This window comes from Aedes albopictus, chromosome 2, assembly GCF_035046485.1.
Source record: "Aedes albopictus strain Foshan chromosome 2, AalbF5, whole genome shotgun sequence".
NCBI lineage: Eukaryota > Metazoa > Arthropoda > Insecta > Diptera > Culicidae > Aedes > Aedes albopictus.
The window spans coordinates 198,928,969-198,946,493 of record NC_085137.1 but is presented as its reverse complement, the minus strand read 5'-3'; the positions used below and the strand labels follow the sequence as shown (position 1 = coordinate 198,946,493).

At 38.8% G+C, this 17,525-nt stretch overlaps 2 protein-coding genes across 2 annotated transcripts in view; both read right to left on the bottom strand.

Annotated features, from left to right (window-relative positions):
- Positions 1 to 1,937: 1,937 nt before the first annotated feature.
- LOC109425155 (DDB1- and CUL4-associated factor 11) lies at positions 1,938 to 12,740 on the bottom strand. The gene is made up of 8 exons (XM_029868952.2): positions 12,077 to 12,740; positions 11,901 to 11,988; positions 8,552 to 8,969; positions 8,207 to 8,490; positions 6,337 to 6,583; positions 6,117 to 6,272; positions 5,948 to 6,054; positions 1,938 to 2,605 (listed from the first exon to the last, which is right to left on the bottom strand). Exons 1-8 carry the CDS (start codon positions 12,244 to 12,246, stop codon positions 2,420 to 2,422), a joined length of 1,656 nt encoding a protein of 551 aa, XP_029724812.1. The 5' UTR covers positions 12,247 to 12,740; the 3' UTR covers positions 1,938 to 2,419.
- Positions 12,741 to 13,672: 932 nt separating this feature from the next.
- The window catches only part of LOC134286671 (uncharacterized), a 276,510-nt gene continuing 272,657 nt past the window's right edge, over positions 13,673 to 17,525 (bottom strand). Inside the window, exon 2 of the mRNA XM_062848322.1 lies at positions 13,673 to 13,692. The gene's annotated coding sequence lies outside the window, so the exon portion shown is untranslated. The remainder of the gene's footprint in view (positions 13,693 to 17,525) is intronic.

Sequence of the window (17,525 nt, the reverse complement as noted above, 5' to 3'; positions counted from 1 at the left end):
GTCAATTCTTTTCTGTGGTACTACATACTAGCCTGGTACACGGTTTATATGGGAAAATACAAAAAATGGAAAAACTCAAGCTCCTGTGTACTTTTTGAGTTCCACTTTGATCCCATATCAACTGTGCAAAATTTCAGATCGATCGGAAAAACTATATTTTAGCGCCCGCCATTCTTAGTTTTTCATACAATTTACTATGGGGAAATTTTACTCCTGCAAAGAAAAATCGCTAGGAGTCACCCCTAGAGCTTTAAATATAAGTCGATGAATGATTTCTGTAGAAAACTTCACTGGGAATCAAACCTCCGAAGACAGCAAACCGATGCGACGTTTGTGAAAAAAGTTATTAGGCCTCATCCGATCGATAAAATGACGAGATTTTATTATTTATTGTTATTCCTTACATGTTAAACAGCGTTTGCATGCCATTCGGTTTTCAGTCAATAACTTTTTTCACATGCCTTAGATCGCTTTGCGGTCTTTGGAGGGTTAGTTCCTCGTAAAATTTCCAACAGAAATCAATCATCGATTTATTTTTAGGGGTTAAGGGGCAACCTGTGCCGATTTTTCTTTGAAAAGGTGATTTTCCTCATACGAAATCGTATGAAAATTTAAAATGGCTGGCGCTAAAATATAGTTTCTTCGATCGAGCTGAAATTTTGCACACTTGATATGGGGCCAAAATGGAGCTCAAAAAGTGTACAGGAGTTAAATGTCTTTTTGTGTCCCACGATACTACAAACACAGTTAAAGTTTCAAATCGTGCTGACGAAATTTCTTCGCACAGAGCGCACTATGTTTTGGACGCGCAATGTTGTAAAAAGTACAACACTACCAAAAAACCTCGCTCGTCGTGCACAGCGCGAGCGCGGTGAAGTGTAGGATCACGCAGGCGCGCGTCCTGAAAGGTTAATCGGGTTAATGAACTTTTACTCAAACACAACTTTAAATTAAATTTCTAAATTGAAGCGTAAAAAATAATGTAAAAACTGACGGTTTGAGAAGTGTCGCGTTCGTTCTTATGCAAAGCTTGCTTCGATTATGTGTGGCATCTTAAAAAGAACGTACATTAAAAATACCATTTCGGCTTGACACAAATTTTCGCTTGTTGATTGGTTGCTACTGTAACGGGAGCCCGGGTTCTGGACACACAACCCTTTGGGGAGTTAAAAATACAACTGACTAACCATTTAGGTATTTCTGTTTGAATTACGAACTATAATATCATGGCTTGCTGAGCATCGCACTTTGATATATCGCCGGCTGCACGATATTTATTTATCAGTGAGCGACAGAGCTGTTCAGTTCTTCTCGGCTTTGTTTTCCGATGAACACAAGAACATATATCCCTTGGTGAGCTCATTCCATATTGTTAAAAAAAATAACTGTATAGCCGATTCGCTTTTCACATTGCCCTTTTCCGGAGTGATATTTCTCAGATTGACGCACTTCCTGAGCCATATTAACAAACTCTGAACTATTTCCTTCATTAGCCCAGTTTCGTGTTCGAAAGGAATCGCTCAAGAAACTTCTTGAGCGATTCCTGCCAGAAACTTTCTTAAGAGACTGCCATTTGAGTTGTCATTTCTTCGCAACTGCGTACTGCGATCGAAGAAAAGGTGATTTCTGGAGCTATTCAGGCAAGGAATTTCCCATGCATCAAGATAGGCTGAGAAATTCCTTCTGAACTGCAAACAACCCTTTTCCGAGAAATGTTATTCATGTAGAGGATCTTCTCTAAATTTGGACCATTTGTTATTTTTTTTATTACCGTGTATTTTAACATAACCCTTGAACGTTGATGGATTTAGTGGTAGCTTAATGGCGACCTCACAATATCAATCCCTGGTAACTTTGGTTCCCATTACCCGGCAGAGTAGACAAAACAATAAAAAGCGTTCTCTATATATTATCCAAAAATGTATACCACATTTCAGTTTCCTTCAAGTCCTTATCCTGTAAATAACGTAATTTATTTTACATATCAATAGTAGTTAACCAATAAAAGGTAGGGTATAATTTATGTGACTTCAAATAAGTAGATTGAAAAGTATTGACGAAGGCTTTAAAACTAGTTTTCAACAATCGAATCTAAACTTGACAGTCTATATGTAAAGGCCATAACATATTACGTACCTAATATTTTTTTACAATTTTTAGACATCCAGCATTACCACAATGCATGTGTACAGCACAGACGTTACATGTCTTTAATATGCCACAACCGGATGACGCTTCCGCATTGAAAGATAAAAGTTGCTAATAACGTAACTTATGAAGTAGATCGCAAAATAACGGCTTTGTTTAAAGTAGAGAATTTGCATCCGCTGAGCAACTGAGCATGACTAAGAATGATTGTTGTTTCTGATATTGCCGTTTTTTATTGAATGCAATCCTAACCCTTCTGTCTAAGCCTATTCTACTCGTCATTAGCCTGTGCCCTTCTCAGTTCGGCTATTCTGCGGGAGCGCCGCAACGGCGGGCTGTCGTTTTCACTTTCATCGTCACTGTCCGCCATTCGGCGTGTTCTGGAGGCATAAGGGCACGTCTTCTTCTTTATGTTCTCCGCGGATCGGTAGGTTTGGAGGTTCACATGGAAGTCCCACTAAAATGGAAGGTATCGATTAAGTTGAGCAATATACAGAACCAGCACAAAAGTCTAATAAAAAGATAAAGCATTTGAAGAATGCCTTTTATCCGTTTTTCATCGTTTTAATCAATTGTGTTAACTAATGTTTAAGTTTTGGAAAATTCTGTAAGATCTGGTTAAGATTGAGAGAGTCGTCTAAAAATAAAGTTTTAATCAATTAAATAGGCGAAATTCTAGTTACCTCAACCTGCTGATGCATAGGTGAACATTACCCGGATTGTGCACTTGATCACCAGCAGATTGCTTTGAATGTACAGAGCGTCGATTGTCAATTCAGCACGGACTACAGCGTTTGTGTAGACCGATCCACCTTTCTTGCGACTTGGTTCACATTTTTGTTTAACTTCAGCTTCTTGTCGAACAACATTTCAAGATACATGACTTCATCGTCCCCTGAGTTGACTGACAACGGCATTGAATAGATGGGCTTGTTGGTCTAGGGGCTATCGCTTCTGATGCATATGTAGATGTAGAAGGTTCTAGTTTGAATGCATGGCTCGTTCCTTTCATTCTTCTTCGTATCTGTCTATCTGCTTTCTCTCTCTTCTCTACGTGTATTAGTAAGGTCTTGCCTCTACCACTTTACGCTTGGTATCCACGCACCAATGTGTGAACCCTATGCCAAAAATAACAATATCCCAACACTCCGACATTTTCATGACCTTGTGTGGAGTCGGTCTGAAGTGAGCAATCACCACTTCCCTTCCTTTTGCCACATTGAACTGCGTTATAACAGACACAATTGTTGTCTAAAAATTGAAGTTCAAGTTCACCAACATTCATACACTGATGATGCCTGATAGTCCTATGCATAGCATAGGTTCCTTGTGTGAGTGTAGCTGATTTGGCTATACTGGAGTAGCAACAACCGCCCAATCAAGCTCAAGCCAATTGACTGAGCTTTCCCTGCATTCAATTTGATTCGCCACTTCCGTTGGAATTCCTCGAGGTTGTAACATCGCTCAGGACTGACAGTAAGTTAAGTAGTTCATCGCCACTTGGAGAAGAGTAACGACGATTTGCCGATCCTTGTTCGAACCAGGACAGCTGCCGCAGCTTCACGGCTTCCATCTGCGATCAGTACATTAGAAGTGAGGACTTTGTAGACATTCCTTAAACGCATCAGCAGCTCCAGCTTTTCGGAAATTTTCTTCTTTTCAAGATGGATCCTACGTACAGGGACACCAGCGATCATGGCGATTTTGCCGATTGCATTGTCGATGTTTCCGATGCAATCTGTCGCAAAATCGTCGACTTTTCGAGCAAATGTGCTCCGAATGACCTTGTCGAAGCAGCGCGCTGCAGCGGGTGGTCTTTCCAGCCGGGGCCAATGTAATCTCAGCGTCGATTGTAAAGGTTACGGGCATGTGGTCCGATGATATTTCGACATGTGTTAACGGCCTAGACATCTTCTGTACCAGGTTGTTGGAGATCATAAAGTCTAGAGTAGAGGGTCTCCGGCGACCAATACGAATGCGGGTGGGTGTCTCCGAAGCGTGAATGAGAAAGACCGTGAACTCATACGAGGAATTGCATTACCTTCGATTGACAATTCGAAAGGCTGGCGAAAACCTCACAAGCGAGGCACATGAACTTCGCAACGATGAACAGGTTGTTTGACGATCCGGTCTGAGCGTTTCCCTGGACGACTTGAGAATACGAAAGATACGGCTTCGGGATTTTGTACATGGCTCAAGTCACTACCCAGTCGACTAATGGTAAGTACAGGCACTATTGAAACTTTCACTAAGTTGTTCTTTGGATTTGGTCTCATTTTCCTTTTAACCTTCAAATCCTGCAGATACTTGTGGTGAGCAGGGCATCCCTTGTAGTTCGCAGTATGATTTCGGCAACAGGTGATTCTCGTTAACCACAGTTTCACCTGTATTTATGGTATATGGCATTTATGGTATAATTGAATACCAGAAACTTCCAGTGTACTCTACTCACCATATTAGAAAAATGCGGTTTGGATTTCACACTGATCTGGATGTGGTTTTTGCTCATCCGTCGTAGGTTGTAATCGCTTTTTGTCACCGACGTCGCGGCAATCATTCGGTTGAGTGCGGAAACACTAAATCAATAGGTACACGAAAATCCGTAGGCGGAACCCACGGATGCGGAAACCGACCTTTTTACCACCTTTACACGTTTACCATCACCACCGTCAGTTATTTTGTCAGATCTACTTTTTAGGTCAATCTCTCAATTAGAACTTTACACATTTCTCAAAACCTGAACATTTTTCAACACAGATTTTTCAAATAATATACAGGGGATGGCCAAAATGTTTGGGATAGGCAACTTTTTTTCTTTCACAAAAAAGTTCAACATGCTGTAACTTTTCATAGAGTGTATCAAATATTCTCAAATTTTGACCGTTTGTCAACCTATTATATGTGCATCAGTGGTACAAATTTGAGCTCGATTGGTTAATCTTTCACAAAGTTATAACCGTTCTGGTAAAACACTATTTTTAAGACTATCAATTTTTGAACTCTCATATCTCGGAGACCAGTGAACCGAATTGAATAAAATTTTGAGCGATTATCAACAATATAATAATGCTTGAGAATCGATCAAAACATGGGTACTTATTAAACGTTGAAAAAAGTTATGATGGTTTGACATTTTTACCCATATAGAGGAAAATGAGTAAAATTTACAATACTGCACAAAAATTACTAAACATGTTCTTCCTTTAATCCAAATAGGCTCTAATATATCTTATTATAGATATCTTCTGAACAGAAGTAGAAAATCTTTGGATATCAAAAATAAAACTTAATGACATTGATGTAAAAAAATACATTTTTTTCAAAAAAGATTCAAAATTGTCAATCCATCATAACTTTTTTCAACGTTTAAAAAGTACTTATGTTTTGATGAATTTTTAAGCATTATTATATTGTTGATAATCGCTCAATATTTCATTCAATTCGGTTTACTGGTCTCCGAGATATGAGAGTTCAAAAATTTATAGTCTCAAAAATAGTGTTTTTCCAGAACGGTTATAACTTTGCGAAAGATTAACCAATCGAGCTCAAATTTGTACCACTGATGCACATATAATAGGTTGACAAACGGTCGAAATTTGAGAATATTTGATGCACTCTACGAAAAGTTACAGCATGTTGAACTTTTTTGTGAAAGAAAAAAAGTTGCCTATCCCAAACATTTTGGCCATCCCCTGTATGCAGAACATTGAACATCGATAAAGGTTCGACAATGTTAGTTAAATCCTTTGGTTAGTTTGGTATTGATATTTGTTGGACAAGGCCATGTGGGTGGACTTACCGAACAAGTTAGCACTTCTGGCCTATGCGGATGCCAAGCGACGTCACGAACCGTGTCTCTATGACTTTCGATTGCTTGTACGATCTTTCCGGTAAGAGCATCGTAGACTGTAAAAGAAGCGATTGTTAGTATGTACTCATGAAAGTCACATTAATATATCGAAACATACTTATAAGACGACCTGTTCCACAACCGGTATAAATGTAACGCTGTCCAGTGGTGGCCGCTGGAGAGAATTTGGCTCTTATCAGACTCTTTTGTACTCTATGCCCTCGGTAGGTCATCACACTAGTATCCCCATCGATTGGCTTTACTGGATTATAGACTATCGGAATGTGACCAGAATTAGTACAGATCGATAACAATTTTTATTACAAATCACAACTCACATTTCCTGGGTACATCGTCCCACCGGTAGTCCCAATGCCCGAAACCGACTTGATTCTTAATTTTCGATTCCGCATCGGCAGGGGAAAACACACGGAGGTCCCACAGCTTGATGCTCTGATCCTTGGAGTTGGAAATAATGTAGCGCCCATCATTACGCGAATCGATGTAGGTGATCCCATCGAAGTGTCCAATTAGTGCCCCTGCTGACTCTGGATTTGCTTCGTTGAGGCAGCGTTGATCCCAAACCTAATTGAAGTAGATTATTAGGTAACCAATAAAAATAATTTCAGCTCAATAACCGGAGGAACATGAAATTCTTGAAAACCAGCGTCATACAGACTCACCCATTACAGAGGGACACTACGACACTACGTACACTCCCGTTCAAAAGTTTGGGGTCACCCCCTCAAAAACATGTCATTTTTTAGGCCCATATCTCCGCCAATTTGCGTCCGATTTCAAAACCCTAGGTTTCATTCAAAAGATAATAAGTCAACAAAACTTTGAACATGATTTAAAAGAAACTTTTTCAAAAAAAAATGTATGTAAACTTATCCCAAAGTTGCCAAATTTTCTAAAAAATGAATATAAACTTACGGCAGTGTCGCTGGAAGTTGGGTCGACCAAATTTTAAGATGAGAGCGGTAATATGACCCATTTTCTATTAGCTTTCAACTGCTTTTTACAGAACTTAGCTAACAAATCTAGAAAAATAGTTATTAAGTAAATTAATCCTTGATGTCATCGACCAAAAGTTTGGGGTCACCCCTCAAAATGCTGTATCGGCCAAAAGTTTGGGGTCATTATCGTAAAACATGGAAAAGTGATTTGTTGATATCTTTGTCATCTTTCATTCAATTTTAATTCTTCTTGGCTTATTTGAAACAAAATGAATGATACTTACTGCATAGACATTGAACCACACATATTTGTTGAAATTTGCATACTAAAACTTAACGTAAAGTTGCCTCATTTTTTGAAGCGTGATAAAATGTGCTAACTTTACATAACATTTTTATATACAAAAATCGTTAAATACGTTAAGTTGAAGACATCAAACGTAAATTTAGTTAATTATCTTTGAAATGAGCCAAAAATAATTAAAATTGAACTATAGATGACGAAGATATCATCAAATCACTTTTTCATGTTTTACGAAAGTGACCCCAAACTTTTGGCCGATACATCATATTGAGGGGTGACCCCAAACTTTTGGTCGATGACATCAAGGATTAATTTACTTAATAACTTTTTTTCTAGATTTTTTAGCTAAGTTCTGTAAAAAGCAGTTGAAAGCTAATAGAAAATGGGTCATATTATCGCTCTCATCTTAAAATTTGGTCGACCCAACTTCCAGCGACACTTTCGTAAGCTTATAATCATTTTTTAGAAAATTTGGCAACTTTAGGTTAAGTTTACATTACAAATTTTTTGAAAAAGTTTCTTTTAAATCATGTTCAAAGTTTCGTTGACTTATTATATTTTGAATGAAGGGGTTTTGAAATCGGACGCAAATTGGCGGAGATATGGGCCTAAAAAAATGACATGTTTTTGAGAGGGTGACCCCAAACTTTTGAACGGGAGTGTAAGTGTCGAACACAAAAAGCCGAAAGATACGAATAAGGTAGATCAGAACAAGCCGGGGTGTACCATCAAAGGCTAAAGACACAAAAGTACGACCTTGTCGTTTTGACTTTTTCTGATTTCGTGATTTCCTTCCCAGAAAATTGGCAAAGATTAAACTGACGAGAAAGGGACCTGTGATAGATTTGTTTTTGTGTAACACATTTCATGATTTATACGTGAACCTCAGCTCGACCAGAAACCCAGTTTTGTGCTTAATGCTCAAAGATATACATACATACTCACCCTTATTAGTCCATTGTCAGTTCCACTGAAGAAAATGTTCGATGATTCGTCTAAAAATCCAACTGCATTCACATCATGCTTCTCTTGGGCGACGGGAACCATCAGAACACGACGATTCGCCACCAAATCATATGTGTATAAACAACCGTCGTTTGCTCCTGCCAGAATTTGCTTGCCACAGTTGGAGTATGCAACGGTAAATACACCAAATTTCGGACAATGAGGCCGAAGGAAGAGACAGTGTATATCATCCGATTCCATGTTACGCATGCGAGAAACAAATACTAACACCAAACTATTGAACGAACAAGTTCCTAGATTAGGTATTTCAATTTTCATACTTACAAGCATCAGCCCACGTGGAGTAGACGAAGTGCTCTTCGTCAGGACTGAAGTCAATGTCCAGCACGGACCAGGATACATTTTTCGCCTCGATTTGATTCACCTGCCGGTATTGGCTCGAGGTGGCATCGAAGATGCGTATTTTGTTGTCCTGACTGGCACTAATGAACTGGGAACCATCCCGTGAGAATGTTCCACAAAACACTTTGGAGTTGCAATTCACGATATGCCTCTCCGTTCGATTCGGTAAAAACAGGTTGTTGATCTTGCATTTGTCACTCTGGATGAACGGACCACCCTTGGCTCCCAATCCACTCTGCCGCTGGGCAAGCATATTGAGCACGGAGAACTTCTCCGAAGGACTGCTGGCGTCTGCTCCATATCCGGAAGCTTGTTTGATGCTCTGATAGAATGCGCTTTTCTAGATGGATGAAAGTAAACATAATCAGGGGGTCTGGTGATAGGACTCCCATCTTCTTAGCAAAGAAAATCAGGACATTTCATGTATTTTAACAAAAATGGGTAAAACTCATCAGATTTGTTAAGAAATTTTGACCAAAAATAGTCCAAAATCAGGACATGTTCTGCTAAATCAGGATGGACGGTAATCCTATCTGGTAAAGACGTTTAGCATAAAGGACGTCAAGCGTTTTTCAAAGCTCATTATATGAGTCATAAATGCTCAAAATTTCATTGCATTCGATTCATTGAATCCGGAGATACAACAGTTCAAAGTTGGCCGGTGGTCGGATAATTTTGACTTTTTCTAGAGTCATTCTAACTACATGTAGAATAGCCCGATTTCCCAAAATTGGACCATTGATACACAACTAGTTGATCAACTTACAGTAAAAATTTTAGATGTTTTGATGCACTTTTCGAAAAGTTATAGCTATTGGACTATTTTTTTGAAAAGTGAGAATTTAGCCTGTCCCGATCATTTTGTCTATCCCCTGTATAATGCTATAGAACTTTGCATGCATAAATTCTTAAAGAAAAACATGAAAACCGACTACCAACGTTGTTGGCGAGCTCATCGCCGTCAGCGCAGTAGGTGCACTGGTGTTGTATCTACCTTGGAGTATACATAGAACGGTATGACAGGTATGCTTGAATAGCTGTCAACGGTGAGTAAACACTATGTAAACAATCAATAGACGGGCTACAAACTATATCTCAAATTCCTAAATTTATCTGCTATTAGAATTAACAAAAAAAAAAACAGGTAAACGCTTAAAACTACTGAATTGAACCTAAAGCTTATATGCATATATTTACATTTTGTCGTTCGATCCTATTCTAAGGACATAATTAAGAATCATAGATAAGTAGTTGAAGTTTCATCCAATAATTAGTTGATTCATTGAAACTAGCATTGTGGTCAAAGACATTTCGAAGACGAAGGATAGTTAGAAGCGTGTATTAAGGGGACTAAACGTGAGTAAGCGTAGTATTTCCTATTTATTATTGCAATACCAGAACTGTTGGAATCCGCGCCAACAAACATTGTTTGGCGTAAAATGAAATAAAATGCCATCAGGTGGACCGACACACAAGGTACTTTCAAGGCTTCGTACTGGTCACACAAGATTCTCCCATGACTTGGCTGACGAATGTAATGTAATGTAATGTAATAAATAATAATGTGAATTTGATCGTATACAGACTGCTACACTGACTACAACTATGACGACCCAAACATGAATCCACTGACGGAGAATACTGAAAGTAACACATCAACCTGACGAAGAACACCCAACAAACTGAAACTGTGAAGGAATATACGTGGAACCACACTTGTTCTACTCTGTATAGTTCTATTTGTTGTAATTGAACTGTCCAGGAGAGTCGCTATTCTCAAAGAGCTGAAACAGTCTTAGGCTGAAATTCTCTATAACATCAGATTGAATTGAATTCTGATTATGCCTATAATATGAGGCATATAACTTTAATATTTAAGATCAATGCCATCGACTATCTTCGAAAAAATGTCAAATGGCATTTTTTCGAAGATAGTCGATGGCATTGATCTTAAATGGATTCATGATGGATTGGTGATTGAATCTAGATATGTCGTAATGACATTTTCAGCACTGGCCTATATTGAAATACTTTTTATAGGATACTTTGACAGTAATAATCACATATATAGTTGCATTGATTGTTTGTACGAAGGCTTTCTTCAGTCAGTTCGTTCAGTAGGCTGGAGAGGTGTCTTATAAGCTATCCGAGTCAATAGAACGATATTGATTGTATCGTGGTTGTAGTACCTTCTTCATTCAAGCCCAGCTATGGCAGATTATGCACGAATACGGATTCCCAAATAAGGTGATACAATTGATCAAGACGACGATGTATAAATAATGTACGTAGTTCGAGTAACAGGGACGCTCGAGTCCCTTCGAATCTCGCAGAGCGTTATGATAAGGTGATGATCTTTCGTGCTTACTGTTTAACATTCCTTGTTTAGAGGGTGTAATAAGGAGAGTAGGGATAAACATCAATGGAACGATTTTCACGAAGTCCGTTCAGCTGCTTGATTTCGCTGATGATAAATTTGAGACGATGGCGGAAACGTACATCCAACTAAAGAATGAAGCCAGGCGAATCGAATTACCGTCGGGTACCCTAATTTCGCGCGGGTCCAAATTTCGCTCACTGTTCATATTTAGACATCATAATTATAAAAACAATTGTGCGATTGTCCCAATTTCACTTTAACTATACTATCTAAAGTGAAATATGGACAATGCAACGATTAGTTCTATAATTATGTTCTCTAAATATTATCAGTGAGCGAAATTTGGACCCGCGCGAAATTAGGGCACCGGCACCCCACGGTACTTCGGCGTTTATGCAAATTCTATAATAATTATTAGTCTGAGAAGATTCTAATAATGAGTTGCTGACTAGAAAATTGTCTGGTATGAAGCTAAAAAATGTTTTATAACTGCCAAGAAATATTACTTGATAACAGCACAATTTGTACTTATACGAATATCAAAGAGAGACTGTTCCTCCGGCTAAAGTCTGGCGACCGGGGGGTCGCGAACAACAGTTTTGGGAAACTATACCCTAGCCACATCAGAATCCTACCAAGAAATAGTATGAATGGATGGCGAGTGAGTGATCATTCCATTTTCTCGCAATTGAATTAATACAAGCATCTCTGTTTGATCGAAAGACAAAAAAACGAAGTACCTATCATTCAATTGATTTGAAAACAACTTGCTCAGATTCCTCATCCGAAACAAGTCAATCCAAAACTCGTGTTTAAAATTACCTAGTAGGACAGTAAATCATTAATAACAAAACAGTCATATTTACGCTTATCATTCTACTTTTTGCGTACCTTTAACTGTTCCAAATTCGGCCGTTTTTTGATAACCGGTAGTGACATGGTGGGAAAATTTTCATTGTTTAGAATTTGTATCTCGCCGCTGTTGATAGAAGAAGCAGTATAAAATCACAAACATTAGAAACTTTTGTCCTTGCTGCTCAAGAACGTTATCACGTCGGGCATCTTACCTGCTTATAAGTTGCCGCAGAATCGAAACCAGATGATTTTCGTGTGGAGTTTCCTCTCCCTCCAGTGGTTCATCGAATAGATCGTCTTCCTCGATAATGTCAACATCTTCCTCAAATTCGACGTCGCTCATATTCGCTAGGGCACGACTACGCAGGACAATGTTGCCCATAAAACGACCGCAGACCCCTTGGAGAAGGGTGAATAGGGATACACAGAAGAAACGATGTCCTGCCGTCCGGGTGCAGTCGCAATTGCTTTTTTTAATTTTTCCCGATGAACCACTTCCTCTGGGTTCGAACGGATCAAGGAAATATGGAAAATAATCACAATTTTAATGGGCTTTTCAAGTTCACACAAGAATGCTATCCTTGTTCCGCGTCCAGGTCAACGAATAGAACTCAGCTGCTGTGCTGTTCACGCCGTCTTCTTGTTTTCTACGCAACTTAAAAAATCCTCGGCGATTTCAAAAACTCGGCTTCCTGCGGAAATGACGATCGAGTTCTTCCTTCGGTCGCTAAGTATTTCAATGTTTTCACAGTCACTTGATAAAATAACTATACTTTTTTATGAATTAAATAACGGGTTTTCAGAAAGTTTCCCGATTTTATTCTAACGCGACGATTGAAACGAAGAAAAGAAAAACAACAATGACAAGAGTCTGGAGTAAGTAACGATGCGGGCGAATCTGCACTTATAAACGAAGACTTTTTTTTGGGTGAATAGATTAATGTTAACACAATATTTATTGCGTTTTCGAACAAAATTTGGTTTTAGATATTATGCTCATCACAGTACCAATAGAAATCACACAAAAAGTTTTGAAAACCATTCAATATTATATGTGAAATCCTAAACAATTTCCCCTGCTTGAAAGTAATTTACGTCCAAATCGAAATTTGCTCGTGATTATTTTGCTAATGACAGCTTGCAAGCAACAACACTCCGCTGACGTTCGTTTCATTTTCCAACCCGTTTCTGCCAATAAAAGTTCGCTGCCATCATTTGTAAACACGCAGCCATTTAGGGTAGCTTCAATGGTTTCCAACTTGGTGCCTGTTGTACCTATGGTGATACTGTCGTAATCTCGTTCGTAATATTTAGTTATCGAATATATAATTATCATCTACCTAATATAATATAATCAGCTGCCATATGACAATGAATAAAATGGTTTCGATCTTAGTTTTACATTTGCTCCAAGATTGAAAATTCATTCAAATACCGTCTCTTCAAAGAAAACTACTCTTACTAACCTCCCGAAACAAAAATACCAAAAATATTCCAGAATTAAGGGAAGATTCAAATATTACGTCCATGCTTTTTCGGGATTTCTAGACCCCCCTCCCCCCTCTGTCACGCAATTTTCCTATACCCAATACACATACTGTCACACTTTCTAGACCCCCCCCCCCTCCCCCAAATGTTGGACGTAATTTTTGAACGTTCCCTAAGAAATCCGAAATGTTTATATTCTGTGGAGAGGACCTGGTGTGGTGGTTAGAACACTTGACTATCACGCCGCGGACCTGGAATCAAATCCCACTCCCGACATACTCACAAAATGTGGGTCTACCTTCGGAAGGGAAGTAAAACGTGGGTCCCGAGATGAACTAGCCTAGGGTTAAAAATCTCGTTGATACAGACAAAAAAAAAGTTTATATTCTGCAGTATTGTCTATCCGGTTGGAATCAAGACCGACATTCAATCAAAAATTGCCATTTTCTTAGTCTACAAGTGTCGCAACTGTTTCGCATCTAGTGCGCTGTGTTGCTGACAACAACGGGAAGAATGCGCACCACTTTTGACATGATTAAAAAACGTCGCGAGTTGGGTCGCGTCGCGACTTGATTGTGCGAAGTCCGGTTTGGTGGCGGCCCGACAATATTTTATATTGATTTCGCAAGGTTCTATAAGAAGCGTGATAAAACGAAACGAAAACCATGATAAAACTTAAGTGTGAATTTGGCGCGTAGTGATTAAAATATCCAGTAGCTGACACAAATTTTCGAATTTCTTTCTTATGTCACCCCCTTGGGAAATGTTGATTCGATCTTATTTAGCATTTTGAGAGGGACAAAAATATGGTAGGGTATCGGGATGCTTCGTTGGCATAGTCCTCTCGTTTGGCCTATCTCAACGTTAATCAAAAACTCAAACAAACACGCATAACTGGATATCGAAAAAGGTATACGGCATACAACTGTAACATTTCGTTTCAATTTTAGCACTTTGGAGCATTAAAATTACAGTAGACGTTCGGTCGGTGCAAACGGTTTAACTGCAATGCTTTCTAACTGCAAGTCCGGTAAGTGCAACAAATTTGCAGTTATCGCACCGCTTTCCGTCAAAACGGTGCGCCAAGTTAGCCCAAATGAACAGTCGAATGAATTTTACGTTCATTTTACGTCAATTGATGGGTTGTTGACGCCAATCTGACGTTGCAGTTATCGAATTTTGTTCGCTAAGTGAAACGTAAACATGTTGCAGTTATCGAACGTCTACTGTAAATGAAAATGTCACTTTGTTTAGCTTTTGTAGACGCCACGATTCTTCGGCTTAGTGGGTAGTCTATACACATGATCATAAATGGCATGATTCTGGAACATTTCGAACTGACTTTTCAATAACTGAACATTTGATGCGACGGTCAAAGACGCTATTTTGAACTCGCATAATTGTTTTCAGCGAATAATAAATATTTTACAAATTGAATGTGGGCCGAATATTGAGGACATTTTTTTCACTATGTACTAAAGTGACCAGACGTCCCGGATTGTGCGGGACAGTCCCGGATTCAAGCTAATCGTTCCGCATTGTAAAGTGTCCCGGAAATGTCCCGGATTTCAACAATCGCTAGAATATTTTTTTTATTTATATAAATGTTGAACTGCTCCTGTTTTTCTTCAAAGCCAACTTTAGACAAACCTTTAAATTACTTTTGAGTCGGAAATCAACGCGTCACATTTTGCTTGATTATTGTAAGCTATCTGCTAGGGAATTGAAAGGTGTTATGCCACAACTTCCGTTCGCGTTTTTTTTTTTCAAAAATATTTATTGAAAATTTTCCAGAAAAACGATGTATACGTTCTTGAACTAATATAGAACCCGTCAGATAAAATCCCAAAAAAAACATGCCAATGGATTCGTAGAAAAATAGTTAATCTTTTAAAGTGTGCATGAATTTGAGTAGGATACTCTTGAAGAATTCTTAAAACATTACTTTAAGAAGGTTTTAAACATTGGCAGAACAATTTCAATGAACAAAGGGCAAAGGACTCGTCCAGAGAGAACACCTGGAGGAAATACTAGAAAATGCCTTAGTAACTTTTATGTTTTAGGTTTAACTCGCGAGTGGACTTAAAGCTAGGCTAATCGTGATACGTAATAGTCTAAGTAATTATGATATTTGAGTACAGATTAGAACAACTGATAGGTTTGGGGTTTCTCTATAGACTGACCGTCTTCTTTATTCAAGATCTTTTGAGCCCTTCGGCTCGATCGTTCGTATGAACGACGAATACGCTAGGGATGCGCAGATAATATACATCAGTAACCTCTTTGGGAAAGTTCTCGAGAAACATTGTTGACATTTTTTCAAGATTGACTTGAATCAGCCCTTTCCAGATTTTTTCGAGAAATTAATTTAAAATTCTCGAAGTATTTTTCCTGTTTTTAAGGGTTGCTCCGAGAACACCTACAGCTATTATCTTGGAATTCCTGGGAAGATCCCCTTCCAGCAATTTCTTTCAATATTTCAATTGGAATTTTTCATAAAAAATATTCATGCATTTCAAAATAATTAACTTGAAAATTTAAGAAATGTATATCAGGAAAACACAAAAAACACGGAAATCCATTCACAAGGATCTTCAAAAAAACCCGAAGTGATCCTCAAAGATTCTTATCTATGATAATACAATGTATCCATGTATAAGTATGTTATTTTCCTATTTTGTCCTAAAGTTCTTTGATTCTTAAAAATCAATGATTCTTTTCAGATCTTGACAAACGTTACAAAAAAAATTAAGAATAATTTTTAGTTTTATATTCGTTACGTCTACAATGTGGATTTTGATTTTATTAGGTTTTTTTTGGTTTTTTGGGTCACTGAATCATTGAAAAACTTACAATTTCAGCTAGGTTGAATTGTGTCCCGCATTAGAGCAAAATATATCTAGTCACTTTACTATGTACCCAAATCTTGGCCCATCAGTAAAGTGACGTCAACAGACCAATAAAGTGATGTCAACAACATTGCTTGCGTAAGAACCAGAAGGTTTTTTTTTTTTTTGTGTTTGTTTTTCTTGCTTGTGTCCGTCACCTTTCCTTACCGCAGTGATCGCTAAAATTCAGCTCGGAAAGTGAACGCCAAGGCGAACGGACCTCTTATCGGAGCGTAGCTGAGAGTGAATTTTCCGGGTTTTTCTTGCGAAGACGAAAAAGTGAAAAGTAGTTGGTGGAAAGAGTGAACATTTTGTTAAGGTGAAACGGGACGCCGTGTTATTTTTCCTATCTTGCCTCTCTTTCTAACAATTTGCCTCGCGATTTTGAAGATGGTAATCTCGAGTTCTATCGCACTGAAGATGCTGAAAAACAATCAGCATATGTACTGCAAGTGAGCATACACAATGATAGGTTTTTGTTGCAAAATATGAAGTAGAATCTGAGATTACCATCTTAGTAACAACAGAGCAATGGCGGATATTTCCTCGACCGTCCCGTCCGCCCTTAACGAAGAGAACTTGAGAAAAAGTTGAAATAATCAAGAGTGAAGCGGAAAAACTAAATATTCTGAGGACGGCAGCAGGAGCAAAGATGGCGGATAGTGGAGGCGGCTCGGACCCGCCAGACCCAGGAGAACATGGTGGAACAAAGATGGCGGTTGAGACGAGAAATGGAACCAACACACACGCAGAACAAGAGCGAGAGACGTATCTGTACACGGTTCGCGACGAGGCGCCATACCGCGTATACATCGAAGGCACAGGAGATGAACGAATAAACAAATTCGCAGTAGGATCGATGATCAGGAAACTGGAAAAGTACCGAAATCATGTGACGGATCTACGTTATCTGGGACGAAACAAAATCGTAGCGTTTTTCAACAGCTACATTAAGGCAAACCTGTTCGTGGGAGAAGATCGTCTGAAGGAAAGAGGTTACAAAGCGTACGTGCCCCGGCATCTCATCAGTGTGCGAGGAGTGCTGGTCGGAATCCCAACCGACATCTCCGAAGAGGAAATCATGATGGAGATTGAAAGCGAGTATCAAGTGATCGATGTGTATCGGCTGAACCGATTCGTCGATGGAAGGGCCAGACCGACAAACAGAGTGAGTGTGACCTTCAGAGCAAGCCGACTGCCAGAAAAGGTGAAACTTTTCTGTTGCACAAATCGAGTCCGACCATTCATCCAGAAAGTGTTGTTCTGTGGAAAATGTCACCGCTTC

Bases quoted from the DNA above. Each gene is read 5' to 3' on its own strand.
- LOC109425155 (XM_029868952.2), bottom strand. From the start codon at position 12,246: ATGGGCAACATTGTCCTGCGTAGTCGTGCCCTAGCGAATATGAGCGAC. The intron at 6,584-8,206 runs GTGAGTATGTAT...TACTTCAATTAG, and splicing joins CTGACAATGGACTAATAAGG to GTTTGGGATCAACGCTGCCT. The intron at 6,273-6,336 runs GTGAGTTGTGAT...ACATTCCGATAG, and splicing joins GGACGATGTACCCAGGAAAT to TCTATAATCCAGTAAAGCCA.